The sequence below is a fragment of the Bos indicus x Bos taurus genome, chromosome 7, assembly GCF_003369695.1.
Source record: "Bos indicus x Bos taurus breed Angus x Brahman F1 hybrid chromosome 7, Bos_hybrid_MaternalHap_v2.0, whole genome shotgun sequence".
NCBI classification, from domain to species: Eukaryota; Metazoa; Chordata; class Mammalia; order Artiodactyla; family Bovidae; genus Bos; species Bos indicus x Bos taurus.
Genome location: NC_040082.1, coordinates 102,634,688 through 102,657,289, shown reverse-complemented (window position 1 = coordinate 102,657,289; position 22,602 = coordinate 102,634,688). Strand labels below are relative to the sequence as shown.

The window sequence follows — 22,602 nt, the reverse complement described above, 5'->3', positions numbered from 1 at the left end:
ACAACCGGAAGGCCAGCCGGGGTGGTAAAGGAGGGCCCGCCGTGAACTACGACCAATGGTATCGCGTAGCAGGGGTGACGTATGCGCCTGGTCTACCAGTAGAGGACGGCGGGAAGTGCGTTGAGCGCATGCGTCCTGTGGTAGCCTAGAAAAAGGAGCTGCTTGGCGGGCGGAGCTGAAGACATGGATCAGGGCTACGGAGGTTGGTGTGGGCGACTCTGTGGGGTGGGGCGGGAAGGTAGTGTCCGGGCACAGTTCCGACGCGGTGCAGGGGGCCGCGGGCCGGAGACTACACCTGAGCGCGGTTACCGCAGTTTGGTTTTGCGGAGAGGCGGCCGGGACGCGCGCGCGCAGCTCATTGGACCTCGGCCCTGTCGTTCCCGGGGCGCTGCGTGCGATTGGCCGACGGGGCCTGAGGACGTTGGCCGAGTTCGGCGGGCCGACGCTGGGGCGGACTTCGGGGGGCGCTTCAGGCAGTCGGGGTCGTTTCAGTTTTTCAGCCCCGGCTGGGTCGGCCGGGCCCTGCCGAACCCCGCCGCTCGCAGGCCCGGTGTCCCTTTTGGAAGACGCCACAAAATGGCGGCGCCGGGAGGCGGAGCTATGACGGGACTCGTGGGGCACGGGATCTGTGGCTTGGGACCGAGACGAGACCGCTGCCTCTTCCAGGGCTGTCGTGCCTGCCTGTCTGGGAACCTGCGGGGTTGGCTGGGGCCTCCGTACGGCACAGGAGGCCTGGGGCGCTGATCCCGAAGGCCGTGTGGGCTGCGCAGATTCCGACCCCTTGCCGCCAGCCGGGCGGTGCAGAGCAGCGGGACCTAGTGCAGCCTCTGCAGTGATTAGCCTCACTGGGCGCCTGTCGCGGACCTGGTTCAAGCACATCTGGGACAAGATACTGAGGGTCAGATGCGGGGTACCTTCTTGATCAAAGCCTGGAAACTCGTTGTGCTCTGGGGTCGTGACAGACGGTGGTTCTCCTAAAGGTTGTCTTCTGTGGTGGCCTGGAGACGCCAGAGGGGTTGTGTGAGGTGGAAAGTGCCCTTTACCCACTTGGATTTCAGGGTCTGCGGCAGGACGGACCTCGAGCGACCTGCTCTGTCTCTGGAATCTGAGCCTCCTAGGAGGCCTTTGCTGCGTGCTGGAAGCCGCGTTTACCTGCAGGGAACAGTTGGAATATGCAGGACTGGGCTTGACCCGGCGCGGATCTCTGCCCGGGCTTGTGAGGTTCAGACACGGGCGATCAGATCTTGGCTGCTTCAGGGAAGGCGCGTGTTTTGAAAGGGCAGCATTAGCAGGAGGCCAGCAGCTGAAATTGCAGAGAAGCAGAAAGGTCCTGGTGTCCTGGTATGCTTGGGTGGCTCCAAGGTCGTTGAGTGGTTCAGCCTGGTTCTCCGGTCTTTTCTGCAGTCTGACTGGATCTCACCATTCTTTGCCTGCTTCCCTAACCAGACTTTTCAGCTAGTAATAATCCTGCCTTACCTGTGCTCATAGCTTAGAGGGGTTACACCCTGCTCCCCTTCCTACCTACCAAAAAACCTTTTCAGGCTCGGTTTAAGTGCAACGGCCTCCCAGAATCTGTAGCTTTTCCACCTAGAGTTGTTTATTTCTTAAGACTTGTTGCAGTTTAAGAGTTGCTTCTTGGCCAGCGGAGGCACCTCGATCTGGGTCCAGGTCCTCCTCTTCCTGCTCCTTAACATGTTCTTCGGCAAGTGACTTATAGTCTGGAACCCCTGTGTACAACAGAGTGAACAGTACCTATTTCAAGGGTCTTGAGGTTATGTGAACGGTTTATGCTTCTTAGTTAGACCAGTGCCACAGAATTGGTCAGTTGCTGTTAGAATCACTACTCTGCTTTTCTGCTGCATAGACGTGGAAATCTGTGTGACGGGAGATAACCTTCAGCAGGGTGACTTCAGTTCAAGTCCCATAACATCTGAGCCTTAGCTCCCTACCTCCCTCTGAATGGCATTCTGGGATCACCAGCTGAGTGTCAGTCTCGTGTGGGCATACAGTAGGCATTCATCTAATGGTTTGGATTGTCTTGGTAAGAACATTCGTGCTCAGTCGCTAACTGACGTCCAGCTCTTGCAACCCCATGCACGGCAGTCCACAAGACTTTTCTGTCCATGGGATTTTCCAGGCAAGAGTACCGGCATGAGTTGCCATTTCCTACTCCAGTCCTGGTCGGAGAAGGCAATGGCACCCTACTCCAGTACTCTTGCTGGAAAATCCCATGGACGGAGGAGCCTGGTGGGCTACAGTCCATGGGGTCGCTAAGAGTCGGACATGACTGAGCGACTTCACTTTCACTTTTCACTTTCATGCATTGGAGAAGGAAATGGCAACCCACTCCAGTGTTCTTGCCTGGAGAATCCCGGGGACAGGGGAGCCTGGTGGGCTGCCTTCTATGGGGTCGCACAGAGTCAGACACGACTGAAGCGACTTAGCGGTAGCAGCAGCAACTCCAGTCCTGGTAGGAGAGAAGGGAGGTATTTGAGAGAGAGGAGGCTTTGCAGAGTTGAAGTCATTTAGCAGGTGTGAATGGTTACCTGTGCCCAGCTCAGTGCCAGGCTGGAGACACAGATGAAGAGGGACCAGATAGATGCTGTCATGGGAGTGTCCGGAGGGGCCGGGGGAGCCACCAGAGAGGAATGCCATCTGATGCCTCAGGACCAGGCTGAAGCCCTGGGACTTCAAGGCCCAGGGGAGCATTGGAGAGTTCAGAGTCAAAAGAAGCAAGGCCTATAGAGGCACAGCTGTTGGCTCCAGATAATCAAAGTTTGTTCCCAGTTATGAGGTTCTTACTGCTGCTGGAGGGGCTGGGGGTGGGGACTATGTCCTAATGGTGAGTGAGCTGGTAGCTAGTCCTGTGTCTTCCTCAGTTGTGGGTTGAGGCTTAGGTCAAGGTCCCTCAGCAGGCAATGGACCAAACTGTCACGGAGGCCCATCCTCCTCCTCTTTTTTCTGCTTTGACCTCAGGCAGGTGGAGTGTGATAATGCAAAAGCCAGCTGTGGGGTGACTTGGGGGGCATTGTTGTGGTTGTGCTGCCTTCTTGTAAGGCTGGCACTCATCCCCTTCAAGGAGATTCCTTTATGCTCCTCAGAAGCACTTGTTCTCTGGTGTGACAAATATGACTGTAACTCACAAATATGTTCACAGGTTATGGGGCGTGGAGTGCTGGACCTACCAACACCCAGGGTAAGTGAGACCTGCTTGTCAGGGAGGCATGGGCTACCCCCCGCCAGCACTAGCATGAACATAGCTGGAACCAGGAAGCCTTTTTTGTAAAGGGCCAGATAGTAAATTTTTTGACTTTGCAGGCTACATGGTCTCTATAGTGCAGAAGCCACCATAGACAGTTTATAAACAAGAAGGTAGGACTCTGTGCCAGTAATGTTCACATAAAGACACTGAGATTTGCATGCCATGTGATTTCCATTATGTCATCGAACAGTCTTTATTTTAACAATTTCTGTTGTTCTATCTTAAGTCAATAGTTGAGGGTATAACCAAAGATTTTTATAAATAATACTTTTCAGTAGTTGTAGACTTAATGGGATTGATCAGATAGTACATAGAACTTCATATGCACACCTACAGCCTATCTTCGACCCAGGCACAATTCCCCTAATTATTATAGTTAGCAGAATGTGTTACAGTTTATAATCCAGTGTTCATACAATGTATGGTCTATAGTTCACATGAGTTTTTACTCTGTTACACAGTTTTGTGAGTTTTGACAGATATGAAAATGTGTCCTTTGTCAGAATTTGTATTTTATGGAGTATTCGTTTAAAAACATAAAACCCATTCTTAGCTTGTGGGCCCTACAAAAACAGGGCTGTGGACTAGATTTGGCCCTGGGCCCGTCCATGGACGCTGCTCAGGAGTCCTCATCATGGTACTTAGTGTGTTTGAAGAACTAGAATGTGCTCTCTGGTGGGCCAGGTTTTCTGCTTTTTGCCAGCATTTGTTCCAGGGGATTGGTTGAAGGTTTCCTTTGTTTTCTGAGCCTGGGACTTGGCCCTTGCCCCACTGGCAGCAGGGTCGCTTTTGAGTCGCTTTTCCACCTATCACCTAGTTTCCCAGCAGGAGGCCTTCTGTGTTGCTCAGGCACACAATGTCCCTGCTCAGTTGAGCTGGGGACATGATTCTCCACCAGTGCACTCCATGCTGTTGGCGGTGCCTTAGATCTGGCGCCGGGTGAAAACTGGCACTTTAGAACAGCTCTGCCTGGGGACCTGGCCTGGCAGCCTCTTCGCTGCTGGCCCACGCTGGACAAGCTTCCTGGGAAAAGACTGTAGTGTCCTTTCTGTTGCCCTAAAGGACAGCTTACTTAGGAGAGATGCCCTGGTTATGCTTAGCTGAGCATTTCTGTAGGAAGTGAGTTTTACAGCTAGTGGACCGCACCTTTCCTGACCTCAGTGGGCAACCAAGGGGGCCTCCTTGCAGCACTGACCTAGCCACCCCCGGCTCTGGCCCTGTGGATGGTGGAGTAAGGTGACAACCGTCCTTCAGTGTCTGGGCTGGGGCTGGGGTTGGGGTGTGGAACTAGGTCTTACATGCCTTCGTTTTGTAAACCGACATCTTGTATGTTTTTGTTTCTTCTAATTTAAGGTACATATGGAACTGGTGTGGCCAGCTGGCAAGGTAAGCCCTTCTAGGGGTCTGTGGGTGGGTAAGTAGGCCTCTGACCAGCTACCTAGAGGGGCTGGGGTGCAGGGACCCCCATCTCCCATCCTTGGTGTGCTCACAGTTGTCCTGAAGGCTCAGCAGACTGGATCTGAGATATGGGGGAGTGCTGGGGGCAGGCCTCCGAGGGAGCTTACTGGAGGTAGCGGGTAGGGAGGGTTGTGGTGGTGGTCTGTTCTTTGGTGGGTCCATCAGTCTTCCAACTGCCAGCTCCTGGGCTCTCTGGCTTTGGATGAGAAGCAAGTCCTATGATTCGGTATAAAAAACCCACTGCTCAGAGTTGAGGCCGTGCCCTCCTGCCGCCTGTTGGCAGGTGACGTGTGCAGTGCTGGGGCAGGGGCAGTAGCCCTTGATCCCAGGACCCTTTTCCTTCTTCACAGGCAGTGGGTGCTCCTTGCCTGACTTGTCCCCCAGGGACTGGTCTTGTAGCTGCTGAGATCTGACTTAGCTCTTCCTCCCTCCATCAGGTTATGAAAACTACAATTACTATGGTGCCCAGAACACCAGCGTCACCACAGGAGCAACTTACAGCTACGGCCCAGCCTCATGGGAGGCCACCAAGGCCAGCGACGGCCTGGCGCCTGGGGGCCCTGCCATGCACATGGCTTCTTACGGCCCAGAACCATGCACTGACAGTTCTGACTCCCTCATCGCCAAGATCAACCAGCGTTTGGACATGATGTCCAAGGAAGGAGGAAGGGGCGGGAGCAGCAGCGGTGGGGAGGGCATGCAGGACCGGGAGAGGTGATTATAGACCTGAGTCCTTCCCCGGGGTCCCACGTGCCCCGCTTTGTATAGAGGGAGTGGGCACCTGCTCGTCCTGGGAGGGCTCTTCCCCAGCTCCCTCCTCAGTGTAGGGCAGATAAGTTGAGCCTTTGTTGGGGCAGAGGCATTTGGTAGGACTTGCTGGTTTCCTGGGTGGTGGGCCTTAGGGCATGCCCGTTAGCTCAACTATGTAAGACCCCTTACTTCTGCATCAGGCACCCAGCATCTTCTCCCTGTTCCTGCGGCCAGGGTTTCACTCCCCTTGTTCAGTGGTGTTTCAGAGGGATTCAGTATGTTTTACTTTGTGAGCATCTCAGAGGGGTGCATGGCAGTTTGGTTTTGCTGCTCTGAATGTAGGGAGGTGTGCTTTGCAGGAGGCGTTGAGATCGTGCCTGGACAGTGTGGTGATGGGTTGTGCTTTCTTTGCAGCTCCTTTCGCTTCCAGTCGTTTGAGTCCTATGATTCCAGGCCTTGCCTGCCTGAGCACAATCCCTACCGCCCCGGCTACAGCTACGACTATGACTTTGACCTGGGGCCCAACCGCAATGGCGGCTTTGGTGGTCAGTACAGTGACTGCCGGGACCCAACCCGTGAGCGGGGCTCCCTCGATGGCTTCATGCGGGGCCGCGGCCAGGGCCGCTTCCAGGACCGGAGCAACCCCAGCACATTTATGCGCAGTGACCCCTTCATGCCACCTGCAGCCGCCTCTGAGCCTCTTTCTACTCCGTGGACAGAGATGAACTATGTGGGTGGGCGGGGCCTTGGAGGCCCCTCCCCCAGCAGGCCCCCACCTTCCCTCTTCTCCCAGTCCATGGCCCCTGACTTTGGCATGATGGGCATGCAGGGGGCAGGTGGTTATGACAACTCTGTGCCCTATGGATGTGGCCGGTCACAGACCCGGATAAGAGATCAGGTAAGCCTTTGCCAAGCTCTAACCTGCCTTGTTTGTGTTTTTTTATATGTTTATCTTTAAAGTATTTTAGAGATCTTCCGAGACCTTATGTCACTTTTTTAAAGTGCAGTTCAACTTCTAGTGAAAATGTGCAGAGTTGTGCAACCTTCACTTTTCACTATTATGTAATTAAGAGTGTTTCCATCATCCCAGAAAGAAACCTGTCGTTTCCTCTTCTCTCCCTCAATGCATGGCAACAGTTAATCTAGCTTTTGTCTCTCTAGATGTCCTTCTGGACATTTCATATGAAGGCAGTCATGTAATACGTGGCCTTTTGTGTCCAGCTTCTTTCACTCAGCATAAAGTTTTTGTGTTTCGGCGGGGGGGGTGAGGGTGGGAGAGGTTCCAACTATGGTGTCTTCCTTTGCTTTCTGAAAGACCTTTTTTGCCCTTGTTCTCTGACCTGACAATCCCTTTGTTCTTCATTGCTCTGGGGACAAATGGGGACCATCAGAGTAAGCAATACATGGGAGTGTGCTTCTCTTTGTAGCCTCGGCGGAGAGGGTTCAATCGCTGTGGTCCAGAAAGCTTGGGCAGGAAACGGAAGCAGCTGCAGATTTATGACGAGCCTGACACCAAACAAGCTCGAGCTGACAGTGAGGGAGATTTTTCTGAAAACGGTATGCCCTGGGGCCAGTAGGCCAGGGTGGGTATAAGATGGGTCAGCTGCATGTTTGGTGTTCTGCCTGCCTGTCTGGACAGCGCACACAGGGGAACTCAATGACGTGTGTCACTCGCAGTGCCACAGTCCCCACTGTAGTCAGGATGAGCACAGTCACTCTGGACAGTGAGTTTGGGAAGTGAAAACAGGGAGTGGGCCCACTGCCAGGGGCTGACTTTCTTTATTCCTTTGTGTTTGGTAGATGATGGAGCTGGTGACTTCCGATCAGGAGATGAAGAATTCAGGGGTGTAAGTTCGCCTTTACCGATCAACCTCCAGTGTCTCTAGTGTGGGATTTCTTCCTTTAGTGTCTTCCTCACAGAGAGGCAGGAACAGCTGCTGTGGTAGATTCAACTCCACCTTATGAGTCAATTTAATAATCAGACTTGCAGCTCGGTTTCTGAGAGTTTTCCACTTGAAACAATCCTTGTTTTCCTGAAAACGTTCCCAGCCCTCTCCCCAGCCATTCCTAGGTCCTCACAGTGATGTGCCTGGCTGCCACATGGTAACTGCAGTGGCCACGTAGGCTGAGGCTTTCAAATAGGCACTGAAGACTCATTTACTTACCAGCTCTATGCTGGTGCTGAGTTGTATCCCTGTCCTTCAGCTCTTAAAACCAGTCATGGGAGATGGGTATCAGAGGCTGGCTCTTAGCCAGGACCAGGCACAAGTACCTGGGGTGCAAGCCTTTGCTGCCTCCTGCAAACTCTAATCCAAGTCTGGGGCAGGACAGGAAATCTGGGCGTGTGAAGCTTCATCCCGGGGCTTCTGATGATCAGATGAGGTTAGGGGCGGGGAGGAAGGCCCTGGGTACAGTGACTTTTCAGCTCCTCTGATTATCTTGCTTGTCCCTTGTCTAGATTGTTTAGATGTTGAGTCTGGGAATTTCTGTATACCTGCTGATAGATCTGTATATCAGCTTGATGTCTAAGAACTGGGTTCAGTTATATGAGTTTTTATCTATACCTGACTCGTTATCATTTTTGGTAGATGTAAATGTAGCTGGGAAATGTCATAAAGCCCATTTTCAGGAAAGAGTGCTAGGACTAGCTTTTTCTACAAATCGGGGTTTCTCGACATTGTTGATGGATGCACTTTGGGTATCCCATGTGCAGAGGTGTGCATTTGCCAGAGGTAGGAGCCTGGTGGGCTGCCGTCCACGGGGTCACACAGAGGCGGACACGCCTGTAGCAGCAGCAGCAGCAGTTCTCTAGATTTAGAAAGAACTGAAAGCTAGTCTGTGTCTTTAATTTAAAAAAAGCAAGTTAGTTGTTAGCACAGAGCCTCAGAAGGCAAGCAGGACTAGTGGCAGGACGCTCAGGCCCCGTCCCGTGGCCCTGGGACTTGTCCTGATGCGCTGTGGCTGTGTTCCTGGTGGCAGGGGGCTTGGCTGCTTGTGGAGAGCTCTAAAAATTCCACCTCACAGTGTGCCTTTGTGCCCTTTTTCAGGAGGACGAATCCTTTGACTCCGGGAGACAGAGAGGTAGGCATCCCCCAGCATCCCTTTGAGCTTTCTTGTGTCTGCCCAGCTGCCCTGTACTCACTGCCTGATACCCAGCTGAGCTGGGCTTCTGAGCAAGGTTGGAGGAGGGGCTGGAGACTCAGGGCAGAAGAGGGGCCGTGGCTGCCAGGTGGGCCTTGGCCTTGCCACTCACTCTGAGGCTTTGCCTTGGTGTTTGCAGCAACACTTGCTGGAAATGGGTCTGTTTGCCTCACTCAGTGCAGGCCCTGGAGGCAGGGGGAACTCATCGCTGGGTATCTGCAGTAGCTTGAAGTGGTAGGGAGGAGAGAGTCTCAGAAATGCAAGAGAGAAGAGAAAAGGCACCCTCCAGCCTGTCTTCTCTGTTCCCCCTTTGGCCAGTGCAGGTCCCTGTACTGTTTGCTCCTGGGCTTCATTCTGTCCACAGCCCCCTTGCTTGCCAGGCCAGGGCCGTGCTTCTGGCCTCTGTGGTGGGGACACTGGCACAGTGTGGGGCAGAGATCAGATGCCTGCCTGGGAGGGGCGCAGGGGGTGGGGGGCCTGGATCCTCCAGAGGCAGGCACTGCTCAGCAGGCCCCAGCAGTTCCAGTGTGAGAGACTTAAGAGTCACAATTGAGTGGCAAGAACAGAGGAACGTTGAGCCCTTTAGGAGGGGTGTGGAGAGGCAGCCACTTGTTTCTCTCCTGTTCCCGTGGGTATGTCCATAGCTGGTTTCGCACAGGCTGCTCCCATTAATTATGAAGGCCCTGACTTAGATGCTCCTTCTCTTACATGTTCAGGTTTAGCCAACCCTCTGAGGTCCTCCTGCCCTGTTTATTGAAGCGATTACATCCATAGCATGGGACCACAGAGCATTTAGCGGCTCGTGCAGCGGGGTAAATGCTAAAGCAAAGGTGACATGTTTATTGCGCACAGGTCCTGCTGCCTGCCCGGGATGACTTTGCTATTAAACAGCAGTAATAGTTTCAGGCAGTGATCTCTTGCCAAAAATCCCACACGCCCTTTTGAGAGGCTTCTGAGCAGCGCACGCCGGTCGCCATCTTCGTGGGACAGTCTCGTGACTGGCATCAGGGGTAGGGGTTACAGTTCAGATGCTTATCCAACCTTGTTTCAGCATCCGGCCCTGGCCCTGAGCCACGGTGAGGCAGCCTGGCCCAGGCTGCACCTCTGGGCTGCACGGCTCTCTCCGGAGCTCCCGCGCTGGCCCCATGGGGTGGACGGAGGACCGTTTGGTCTCTTCCCATTTTTATTTCTGGGATTGCTTCCTGCATATCGCTGGGAAAGCCAGAGATTGATGGTTCTTGTGAGTGGGAGGTAGAGTCTGGGCCAGCAGGGATTGTCAGACCTGCTGAGGCCCTAGCTCAGAGGAGGCTTGCAGGACGGCTGTCATAGCCCACCTGGCAGTGGGACAGAGGGCGGCAGAGTGGCTGGCGTCACTCTCTGAGGCCGTCCAGCTGCTGCCTGGGGAGAATCGCTTCTGTCTCCTTAAGTAACATTGGGAGAAGACCCAATGGTAGGGTGCTGGACTGGAAAAGCAACATAGGGAAGGACAGAGCAAGTGGGCCGTAGTGTGAGTGGGGTGGGCGGGCCGTGTCCCTGGCCCATCCCAACCTTATCAGGCCCTGGGGGGGGAGTGATGTGACTCCCCTGGGAACTGCTCAGGGTTCTCATCAAAGGCCCACTCCTTTTGGGAGCCTTTGACAGCCCCTTGCTGCCTCAGGGTGTCCTGACCCTGCCATGCGTGGAGGGCACAGCAGGGCATGGGGTATGGTGGCACAGCTGTGGCCCCCGTCAAAGCCCTGGTGCTCAGCACCTCTACAGGCTCCTCAGAGGGTCTGGAAGGGACTTCTCTGTTGCAGGAGAGAAGGACGACGAAGACGATGAAGTGAAGAAGAGAAGGGAAAAGCAGAGGAGGAGAGACAGGATGCGAGACCGAGCAGCTGACAGGTGAGGAGGTGAGGAGGCAGATGAGGTGAGCATAGTCAAGGCTCTCCTGAGCGCATCTGTCTTCACTCCGTAGTGTTGGGGGTGAGGGGCCTCGTCACTTCATTTCCAACCCCCCCACCCACCCCTCAGGGCCTGATAAGGTTGGGATGAGCTGGGGAGACACGGCCTGCCCACCCCACTCATACTACGGCCCACCTGCTGTCTGTGTCCTTCCCTATCTTGCTTTTCCAGTCCAGCAGCCTACCATCTGACTCTGGGTGTGTGTCAGGAAAGCCTTGTCAGGTCAATGGGAGACAAAACTTGGGAAACATACTGAGTCTTATCCTTGTTGGTGTTGCTTGCCCTCCTGCAGGCCTGTGAGGAAGGAGTTCCCTTGTCTCTTGGCTGTCATCCCAGACAGGTGAAGTGTATTTAGCCAAGCTGCCAAGGTGTTCTGGGTGCCTTGTCCATATAAATCCAAACCACTTGTGGAGTTTGACATGTATAGAAGTCAAACTTCAAGATTTAAAAGCAGCAGTGCAAACCGCAAAGGGCATTGGTATGAGCACACTGCACCTCTCCTCATAAACCACTGGAGTACATGGTTGATGAGGCCTTGACCAAGCTGGCTACTTCCCTGTGCGCAGGTTCTCTTGAAGACTTGAGAGGAAATCCTTGCCCTTAAGGCTCAAATGGGGATAATGGTTTTCCTGTGCAAGTAACACTTAGCAAAAGAACAAACAGTAGAGGCTGGAAAGCGGGGAAGGAGGAGTTCCAAGTATTGCAGAATTCACTGAAATCTTATCTTTAAACAGATGAATAAAAATGACAGTCATTCTAGATCTGTTTTCATGCCACATGGGAATTGAGATTAATTTTAAAGGAATCTTTAGACTGCCCTGGGCTTCCCTTGTGGCTCAGCTGGTAAAGAATCCGCCCACAATGCAGGAGACCTGGGTTTGATGCCTGGGTTGGGAAGATCCCCTGGAGAGGGAAAGACTACCCACTCCAGTATTCTGGCCTGGAGAATTCCAGGGACAGTCCATGGGGTCGCAAACAGTCAGACACGACTGAGCGACTTTCACTTAGACTGCCTTAGTGACTAATGATCCTCAAAAACATTGGAGAAGGTGTCACAGGGGAGGTCAAGATGCAGCAGAGAACCGGGAACCCTGTATTTATTTGGTGGCTTCCTGACAGTTGTGCACACAGGGCCCAGGAGATTTTCCTCTTCACTCCTCTTTCGGGGGTATCTGCAAAGGCAAGGGTGTTTGTGGCACTTGTCCAGCAGAACTCGGATTTGGCCGAGGAGGAGTCCTGAGTGGCACAGGGCCTCTGCTCTTAGACCCATGAGGAGCAGAGCTGAGGGAGGCAACACCCAGCTCTGGGTGTTTGGGAGTCTGTCTGTAGGGTGCTCTCCCCTTGTCATACGGCATGTATGTATCTGGTGAGATTTTGAAAGCACACAACGAAGAAACCTCAGTTTTCATCCTTAGGTATCATGTGTCCTTCCGTTGAGTCCCATTGGCGAACTGAGATCATGTGAGTTTTGAATTTTATGAGATCATCAGGAATTCTGTGGTACTAAATGGGGTCAGTTGTCTTGTATCTTCCAAGTGGCTGCAGAAAGAAACATCTGAGAAGCTATGGAGTTGGGTTCTAGGTCCTCAGAGCAATGGGCTAGAGACTTAGGGAATCCACAGTTCTGAAAAGTCTCCACCTCTTTGGGCCAAAAAAAGTGGTATGGTAGTAAAGTGCTACAGTAATCATTTTCCTGAAATACTTGCAAGGTTGTACTCTGATTCTTTTTTTTTTTCTTCTTTGTACTCTGATTCTTAATATGGAGAAGCTTGGAGTAACTGTTACTCTGATGCAGAGATAAGCTGGTTATCTCCAACACTGCTTTTCGTTTTGTCTTCCTTCTCCAGGATTCAGTTTGCTTGTTCCGTGTGCAAGTTCCGTAGCTTTGAAGATGAAGAAATCCAGAAGCATTTGCAAAGCAAGTTTCACAAAGAGACACTGCGCTTTATAAGTACCAAGCTGCCTGACAAGACGGTGGAATTCCTCCAGGTAAATCACACTCAGCCTCCATCACGGCGTGTCCCAGTGATCCTGCAGGTGTTGAATCCCCGGCGGAGAAGGGAAGCCTAAACTAGGTCCAGACTTCTTTTTCCAGAATAGCAGCGTGCAGGTCCCTGAGGCAGAAGGACAGTGAGAGCTCCACTCATTGTAGTTCGAATTAATTCTGCCCATGGAGCTGCTCTGATGGCTGTCTTCCAATCCTGAGATAAGATAAGACAGCTGAGATAAGGCTGTCACCACCCACCGTGGGCTTGGCAGCCACCCTTGGTGAGCTGCCGCTGGTACAGTTGAAAAAATACCCACATGCGCCATCTCCCCTCATTTCATTCTCCCCTCATTCACTCCCAACCTCTCTAGGAATACATTATAAACAGGAATAAGAAAATTGAGAAACGGCGTCAGGAACTGATGGAGAAGGAAAGTACAAAACCAAAACCAGATCCTTTCAAAGGTGAGTTACGATCTGAGGTGGAGGGTGGGTGTTAGTCCAGATCACAGAGCCCAGGTCAGAGTGGCTGAAAATGTGACAAAGTGAAGACAAATGGGAGGGGCGCTTACCAGGGGAAGGAGACCTTCATGTGTGGCCTAAGGTAGATGACAGCTCTACAGGCAGCTTATTGGGGTGCTATTTAAGCACTCTGATGTTTTTCCTGCTTAGCATGAAGAGAAAGGACCGAAGGATGAGAAAAGTTAAAAATAAAGTTCCCAGGTGCGGAGGCCTTGTGTTCTGTCTCCATGCACCTGCTGGAGGGCAGGTGATGCGTGTCTCAGATTCTGGCCTTACTAAATCTTTAGGGCCATGGGGAGAAAATGTGAGCCCTGATGGGGAGTGAGTGGGAGAGAAGCATCACTTGGATGCCGACCCAAATCCCACAAGACTGGGTGTTGTCAACAGGGATTGGCCAGGAGCACTTCTTCAAGAAAATAGAGGCTGCTCACTGCCTGGCCTGTGACATGCTGATCCCGGCGCAGCCCCAGCTCCTCCAGCGGCACCTGCACTCTGTTGACCACAATCACAATCGCCGGGTGAGTGCCCCCCTGGTGTGGGGTGGGGCAAGCAGTCCTGGCTGTAGTGCGAGGGGTTCAGAACTTTGTGTGTCTCATGTGGAAGTGAACATCTTTAGGGGCTTTTGCCACATTCCATCAAGTCCATCATTTCATGAAGTGATTGTAACATGCACCCCAGTTTCTATTAAAATGTGAGGAAAATGTGTTGCTTAAGATTGACTAAACACAGTAGCTGGAAATTTTCCCAAGTTGAGAATATTCCCTGTAAGTCACATGAGTAAATTCCCCAGTTGCTGAAAAACTGGATTTCTTACAAGCTGAGGCTGAGGACCACTCAGAGCAGAATGGTCTGGAGGACTCAGGGTCAGGGATTGGTTTGATCCTTACTAGCTGATGGGGCCTGAGGCTAAATGCCAGAGTATTGGCAGGTGGTTGTTGTTGTTTTTAAATAAAGGGTCAAACTATAAATATTTTAGCTTTGCCAGCCATCAGGTCCCTGCCTTAACTTGTTAATCCTCAAGTCTGTGGCTAACGGGCAGAAATGGCCACAGGCCTTAAGTAAAGGGAATGGGTGTGGCCGCATCTGGCCTGCAGGCTCTAGCTTGCCAAGCCCTGGTTTAGCATCTTTGTGGTTAGTTTACCTGACTACCAGATTGGAGCTACCTGGCTGCCCATCATCTCCTGGTATTACTAAAGACCAGACAAAAACCACTGTACAAACAAGGGATTATCATCTGAGTTAGGCTCTAAAACAGTCAAATGTTTGCAGCATTCAGACTTTTCCTATAGAATTTACTTGTAAAGTCAGAATAACTCAGAAAACTGAAAAGAAAAAGCTTGGCCTTCTCCCCTACTGAGTCCACATAGCTTCTGATCTGTAAATGTTTTTATTTCTTCCTTGCTTGTACGTGGTGGTACTTGGACATCAGTGGTGTGCCTGCGCTTTTTAAGGTCTCAGACTTATCCCCACTATTTCACAGACTCAGTTCTGATTCTTCTCCAGTGCTTGCTTGCTTTTATTATTGGAGTCCAGCACTTGGGGACTTGCCATACTGAAGAAAGATTTTAGTTGCATAGGACGAATCTCAGAACAACTCAGTGTACCCAGGCTGGTTTATTCTCTCGCTCCTCTGTGCACACCATTTTTAAAAACTCATGTTTGATTCCCTTTGTAGTTGGCTGCTGAACAGTTCAAGAAAACAAGTCTCCATGTGGCTAAGAGTGTTTTGAACAACAGACATATAGTGAAGATGCTGGAAAAATACCTCAAGGTTTGTGCTTCAGAGTCCAGTAGATGGGAAAAGCTTTGGAAATGGAGGATGAACTAACTCTCTGGGTTTGGAATTCTATCCAAAGTGCAGTGTTTAGCATTTCTGAGTCTTTTGAAGAATTGAGAGATGTTGGAATGTATCAGGCTTGGAGATTCCACAACTGTGCATTCCCTGAGACTCACTGCTTGTCTGGGAACTCTGGGAAATGGTCCTGCTTGATTAATCTGTGCAGTAGTGCTGACTATCACCATGACTGTCTCTTCATAAAATAGCAACCCAAATGATGGTGAAATGTTTACAACAAAACAAAAAAACGAAGTAGATGATAATTCTTCATGTAGATGCTAAAACATATTTTTGCTAGCAGAGACAACCGTAAGATGGGGAACAAGGAAGAGGGAAGAGCTAGCAGTGCCATGGTATCAGGAGCAGAGTAATAAAAAAAAAAATCCCAAGGAGGATACCCTGGAGAGGAGTCTGGTTGGAAGAGTCTCTGGTTCCTCCTTCGGAAGCCCATTTTGCTAAGTGCTCAGACCCACGACTTCAACGTTTGGGGCTGGCAGTTAAGATTCAGCATAACCTGACTGGGACGTGTTTGCCCTCCTCTCAGTTATTAATTGCTTCAGTATTTGAAGATTCATTTCATCCGTAAAGGGATAGAATTTAAACAACCAGTGTAAGAACCAGGACTGGTCAGTGTTTTACCTTGAGGCTTAGACAGACTTAAAGTTTCTGGAGTCAGCTGTTAACTCAAGCTTCTAAATACTTGGTTTCGTTTTGGCCCTACCTCATAGCTTCTGGAATCTCAGTTCCCTGACCAGGAGTGAATCCAGGCCGTGGCAGTGAAAGCTCAGAATCCTAAGCGTGAGGCCACCAGGGAACTCCCTACACACCATTATTTTTTTGGTATGTGGGATCTTAGTTTCCCCAACCAGGGATCGAACGCACGTCCCCTGTAGTGGAAGCTAGGAGTCTTAACCACTGGACTGCCAGGAAAGTCCTAAACACTGTATTTTAAAACATTTTCTGATCTGCTAGTGGTATTGTTAGTAAGTCTCATTCTCTTCACTGTAAAATGGGGGTAACCTTCATGCCTGGGCTGTGTGCTTAAATGAAACTTTAGAAAGAGCCTTGGGACTTTTCCTTGTGGTCCAGTGATGAAGAATATGCCTTCCAGTGCAAGGGATGCTAGTTTGATCCCAGGTCAGAGAACTAAGATCCTACATGCCACGTGGCCAAAAAATCAAAATACAAAAGAGAAGTAGTATTGTGTTAGATTCAATAAAAACTTTAAAAATGGTCCACATTAAAAAAAAAAAAGCCTGAACTTCCTGTTAAAATGAGGTTTGGGGTTTTGGGTTTTTTTTTTTTTTTAATTGGGTTAAGAATATCTATGACTTTTTAAACCTTTCCTCATCATTGTATGCTTGAATAACAAGTGCAAAATAGTGCTCATGAAGCTTTTCTGAGATGTTTTTTTCTGAGCATGTTTAGGATGGACTCACTTGATGTGATTTAAAATGTTTCTCTTATTGACTCTGCCCATCATGAAAACATGAACTCCCAGCAGCCTGAGCCTCAGTCTCTCGTTTGGACAGTTGTTTAGACCGCACTAACCTGGGTTTCCTCTTCTTGGCCAGGGTGAAGACCCTTTCACCAGTGAAGCTGGTGATGCAGAAATAGAAGGAGATGAGCCTTTAGGAAGTGAGGATAAGGAGGAGACCCCTGAGGAGGTGGCGGCCCAGGTCTTGGCTGAGGTGGTTACGGCAGCAGTGAGGGCAGTGGATGGTGAGGACGCTCCTGCTCCAGAAAGTGGGGAGATGCTGGCCGAACGGGACGGCCCCACAGACACGGCCGAAGCCACCAGTAGTCCCTACCCCGAAGCAGAGACTCCCTGCAGAGTGGCGCCCGGGAAGGGCAGCACTGACGGAGAAGCTGCAGGTGAAGCTGCGGAGGCTGGAGTCGAAGTGGAGGCCATGGCAGCAGAGTCAGAAAGCACCGTGACAGCCACAGCTGCTGCAGAAGCCACAGTGGAACAGACTGATGCAGAGTCCAAAGATGCTGTTCCCACAGAATGATCCTTCTTTCCCTGTTTCAAGGGATATGTTATATAATGCATTATTCTCTCTCCTTTGGTTTGTAAGTAGTACTAGGGTATGTGATACTGGAATATTATTTTGGCAAAGAGACACAGCCATTTCCTTCAGAAAAGTGTACCTCACAGGCTTGTCTCAAAGAGTCGTGTGGCTTTCTGCCTTGGTGTGAAGGCTGTAAAAGTTGTACATTCCCCCAAGTGGCTGTGACATCTCTCTTTACATGATAGTTGGAATAATAAAAGTTGGATAATTAGACCTTGCTGATACTTTGCTTGTTAAATACAGCCACTGGCTGAATGCACCCCTTTTTATTTTTTGGTCTGGGAGCAGTTCAATACTAGGATGTATCTTGCTTTATAAAGTTTTTACTGTTTTTGTTAAAGTTTCAAGAATTTACTTTGGCTTCGGTTTTTGATCTCTGCTTTTGTGGTGCACTGTGTGGTGTGTGGTCCTCCTTCACAAGAGGCAGCAGAATCTTGGTAACATGTGATTTGATTCTGTCACGTCAGTGAATTCTCAAAGGCCTGAAGAATCTTACACGTGAACCACTGGAAGCACACCTACTTACCCTCAAGAATGAGGATATTTTGCCTGGGGCATTGTTTCCCAACTTTTAGTCCTTGGTGAATCACCTTTGCAATGTTTTACCTCATTTGTGACCCACCTCTGCATTACTTCAGGGTTTCTTGTTTTTCTTTAAATTGAGTTACTTTTACTTAAATATATTTAAAAAGAAAATTTGATGTCTTGTGAATGGAAAATCAATATAAACTGCCATAGAGATACCTATCTGTGGAAAGTGAATAAACATTTTATTTTAGATAAATATTCCTTTGGAAGTTTCTGAATCTGTAAGAAAGAAAAGCTAGCATGTGTTGAAGGTTAGTAAGCAACAGTTACACTTTAATATAATCAAAAGAACTGGAAGATAACCGCCCTTTTGAAATGGTACTGCTGGGTCTGTTTTCCTGTAAGCCTTTGAGCTGTCACACTTAGGAAGGCACTGGCCAGCGGGACGTTATTAGAAAAGAGGTGATAGAAAAGAGAGCACCTGGTATACAACAGGTGGTAACTGATTCATGACAAAACTTAGGTGTGTGCACTGCTCTCAAGGAGCCTTATTGGAGACGTGAGATGGGTATTTATGAAAAAGTCAAATGGTAGAACTAAAAACAAATAAATTGCTTAGTAAGCAAGAAACGGTGCCTCTGAATCTTTTCTACTAATCATTCCTTAATACTGCATTTGTTTTGTTCAGTCACTAAGTTGCGTCTGACTTTGCAACCCTATGGACTCCAGCATGCCAGGCTCCCCTGTCAATCTCCCAGAGTTTGCTCAGATTCATGTCCATTGAATCAACAATGTTATCTAACCATCTCATTCTCTTCCAGCCCCTACTTCAATCTTTCAGGATCAGGGTCTTTTCCAATGAGTCAGCTCTTCGAATCAGATGGCCAAAGTATTGGAGCTTCAGCATCAGTCCTTCCAAGGAACTTTCAGGGTTGACTTCCTTTAGGATTGACTGGTTTGATCTTGCTGTCCAAGGGACTCAAGAGTCTTCTCCAACACCACAGTTTGAAAGAATCAATTCTTCGGTGTTCAGCCTTGTTTATAGTCTAACTCACATCTGTATAAGACTACTGGAAAACCCATAGCTTTGACTGTATGGACCTTTGTTGGCAAAGTGATGTCTCTACTTTTTAATACACTAGGTTTGTCATAGATTTCCTTCCATGGAGCAAGCGCCTTTTAATTTCATGGCTGCTGTCACTGTCCACAGTGATTTTGGAGCCCGAGAAAATAAAACTTGTCACTGTTTACATTTTTTCCCCATCTTATTTGCCTTGAACTGATGGGACTAGATGCCATGATATTCATTTTTTGAACATTGAGTTTTAAGCCAGCTTTTTCACTCTCTTTCACCCTTATCAAGAGACTAGTTCCTCTTCACTTTGTGCCATTAGAGTGGTATCATCTGCATATCTGAGGTTGCTGATATTTCTCCTGGCAATCTTGATTCCAGCTTGAGCCTGGCATTTCCCATGATGTACACTGCATATAACTTAAATAAGCAGGGTGACAATACACAGCCTTGTCATACTCCTTTCCCAATTTGGAACCAGTCAGTTGTTACGTCCGGTTCTGTCATTTCTTGACCTGCATACAGTTTTCTTAGGAGACAGGTAAGGTGATCTGGCATTCCCATCTCTAGGAATTTTCCACAGTTTGCTGTGATCCACAAAGGCTTTAGTGTTGTTCACGAAGCAGAGTAGATGTTTTTCTGAAATTCCTTGCTTTCTCTATGATCCAACAAATGTTGGCAATTTGATCTCTGATTCCTAGGCCTTTTCTGAATCCAGCTTGTATATCTGGAAGTTCTCGGTTCCAGAAGCTCGAACGGACTGCTGAGGCCTAGCTTGAAGGATTTTGAGCATAACCTTACTGGCATGTGAAATGAGCACAATTGTACAGTAGTCTGAACATTCTTTGGCACTGCCCTTTAAGGTTGGAATGAAAACTGACCTCTTCCAGTCCTGTGGCCACTGCTGAGTTTTCCGCATTTGCTGACTAATACTGCATATACGTGGCTTAGTCACAGGTTATGCATGCCCGTTGAAGCTTGTTTTCTTGAGGCAAAAGTGTCTGAGAGAATAACAAAACTATGTAACTAGGTTTTTTTGGCCATGCCATGCGACTTGGGGAATCTTGGTTCCGCAGTCACCGGTGCCCTGAGCAGTCAAAGCATGGCGTCCTAACCTCTGCACTGCCAGGGAATTCCCTTGTTTTTCTTGTAAAATTAATACAAGGCCTGCCATTGAATCTGAATTTCTATTAAGTTCTTTTTACCACCACCCTTACCACCTACCCCCAGTATGAAATGACATGGTTCATTTTATTCCTAAATTTAGGTTTAAATGAGGCCCTCATTCCCCAAGATGGGGAGTCATTACTTGGTTGCACAAAAGGATGTCTTAATATGCCTGAGATGACAGGAATAAGTTGCAGGCTCACTCATTGGAAACGAATATTTATCAGTTATATCTTATCTGTAGGGGAGAAACCTGAGAGGGAAGTTAAGTAACTTCTAAGGCCCCACATTAAAGATGTGGGAATACTGTGACATCCCTGGTGGCTCAGTGGTAAGGAATCTGCCTACCATCCCTGGTCCAGGAAGATCCCAGTGCCTCAGAGCAGCTAAGCTTCTGTGACACATCTGTTGAGCCTGTGCTCTAGAGCCCGGGAGCCACAGCTAACTGAAGCCCGCAGACCCTAGAGCCTGTGCTCCACAACAGGAGAAGCCACCACAGTGAGAAGCCCACACGTCACAGCTAGATAAAAGTCCGTGCAGCAACGAGGACCCAGCACAGCCAAAAATTTTAAAAGTTAGTTAAAAAAAAATCCACCTTCCATGCATGGGACACGGGTTCAATCCGTAGTGGGGAAACTAAGATCCCACATGCCATGGAGCAATTAAGCCTGAGTGCTTCGGGGCCCACGAGCCACAGGTGCACAAGCCACAGCTAGAGAATCTGTGCCACAACGAAGATCCCACTACCCACAACTAAGACCCAATGCAGCCAAAAAAAAAAAAGATGTGGGAATCTGAAATACTGAGATCAATACACAGGTCTGTTTGGGACTTCCCTGGTGGTCGAGTGGCTAAGACTCCAAGCTCCCAAGTGCAGGAGGCCCAGGTTCGATCCCTGGTCAGGCAGGGAACTAGATTCCATATGCCACAAACTAACAGTTTGCATGCTGCAACTAAAAACAACAACAACAAAAAAAAACAGGTTTAGAGAATGTATTCTCTGCTGCTGCTGCTGCTAAGTTGCTTCAGTCGTGTCCGACTCCGTGCGACCCCGTAGACGGCTGGCAGCAAAAAAATAATCTTACGAATGTCAACCTATTAATAGTTTCAGCTTTAGGTAATACTGTGGGTCTGTGTGATCCAATTGGGTTTTTATGAAGTTACTACAGTTGCTAAAGAGGAAAAAATACAATGTAATAACCAAAGTGCTCATTCAAGAGTACATAATCGGTATTTGTAAATCTTCTCTTAGATTTTGGACCATAAAGAAATCATGTCTACTGCTGAAAGTGATCCTGGCTCACCAAAAAAGAGGCCAGGAGTGATTAGACAGGCACCACAGAGTTCCAGTAGAATTTTAGAACAAAGTAGAAGAGACTTTTAGAACTGGGCCACTTCCTTCATCTTGTACCAGGACCCTGAGGCCTATGAGGTTTAGTTGGTTTTCTATAATCAGACTTAAGAGTCTATATACTTCCTCTCAAAACGCCATCTGGTCGAGTGTATACTTTATATGTATTCGAAAGAAACTGGAATTCAGCTTGGAGGATAACATAATGTGGTGGGGTAGGGAGGAATCTGTCCATTCTCACAGGGCTGGTATCAAAATTAAGTGACATAAGGGGACCTGCCTTGTGGTCCAGTGGATAAGACTCTGCACTCCCAGTGTAGAGGGCCAGGGTTCGTTCCCTAGTCAGGGAACTAGATCCCACATGCCTGAACTATTATATGTGTTTACATGCTGCAGTGAAGATCCTGCCTGCCACAACTAAGACCCAGTGCAGCCAAATAAATATTTTTAAAAATTGTATAATAAATACTTGGCACTGTTGAAAAAAAAAGTGGTTTCTAAGTTTTTTCCCCCCCAAGAGGTAAAATTCATGTGACAAAATGGGCTGTTAACCACTTTAAAGCTGATGGTGCAGTGGTATTTAGCACACTCACAAAGTTGTGCAACCATCTCTTATAACTGGTTCCAAGACATTTCTCTCACCCTTCAAGGATACTCCTGATCCACCAGTAGTTTCTCCCCACTCCTCGTCCCTAGTCTCCTGACAACCACTCATCTGCTTCCTGTCTTCATTTATCAATTCTGGTCGGCTTCTTAAGTAAGCATTCATGTTTTTGAGGTTCCTCCATGTTGCAGCCTGTATCAGTAGTTCATTCCTTTATATGGCTGAATATCCCATTGTAAGGACACACCACATTTATTTATCCAGTTGTAGTATATATATATGATGAGATATTCAGTCATATAAGGGGATGAAGTATTCATTTATTCAGCTGGCTCCCCAGGTGGCCAGAATCCGCCTGACAATGCAGGACACGCAAGTTCAATCCCTGGGTCGGGAAGATCCCTGGAGGAGGAAACGGCGGCCCACTCCAGTATTCTTGCCTGGAAAATTACATGGACAGAGAAGCTTGGGGTTTCAAAGAGCTGGACACGACTGAGAGACTGAGTATGTACACCACGTGTCATGTGGGATCTTAGTTACCTAATGAGGGGTTAAACCCATGCCCCCTGCATTGGAAGCATGCAGTCTTAACGACTGGACTGCCAGGGAAATCCATTGAGTACCTTTTTTGAGGGAGGGGGCTTTGCGGGGTCTTTGTTGGGGAAATTGGGGGCTTCTTGAGTTGTGGAGCACAGGATCTAGAGCACGCAGGCTCAGCAGTTGAGGCACATGGGTTTCTCTCTAGCTGTGATGTGCACATGTGGGATCTTAGTTCACCTCCAGGGATGGAACCTGAGTCCCCGCATTGGAAGGCTGATTCTTAACCACTGGACCACCAGGGAAGTCTCTGAGTACCTATTTTCAATTTTGCAGGGTATATACCTAGCACAGAAATTACTATATCATA

General features: G+C 49.2%; 1 protein-coding gene across 2 annotated transcripts; it reads left to right on the top strand.

Annotated features, from left to right (window-relative positions):
- The first annotated feature begins 100 nt into the window (after positions 1-100).
- AKAP8 (A-kinase anchoring protein 8) lies at positions 101-18,131 on the top strand. 2 transcript variants are annotated; one of them, XM_027548060.1, is made up of 14 exons: positions 101-202; positions 3,158-3,196; positions 4,616-4,648; positions 5,158-5,434; positions 5,885-6,368; positions 6,898-7,027; positions 7,271-7,317; positions 8,518-8,551; positions 10,408-10,495; positions 12,403-12,544; positions 12,914-13,007; positions 13,452-13,582; positions 14,740-14,835; positions 16,476-18,131. In XM_027548060.1, exons 1-14 carry the CDS (start codon positions 184-186, stop codon positions 16,911-16,913), a joined length of 2,052 nt encoding a protein of 683 aa, XP_027403861.1. In that variant the 5' UTR covers positions 101-183; the 3' UTR covers positions 16,914-18,131. The 2 variants fall into 2 exon arrangements, with proteins under 2 accessions (XP_027403861.1, XP_027403862.1); XM_027548061.1 differs by lacking the exon at positions 101-202 and adding an exon at positions 466-898.
- Positions 18,132-22,602: the final 4,471 nt, after the last annotated feature.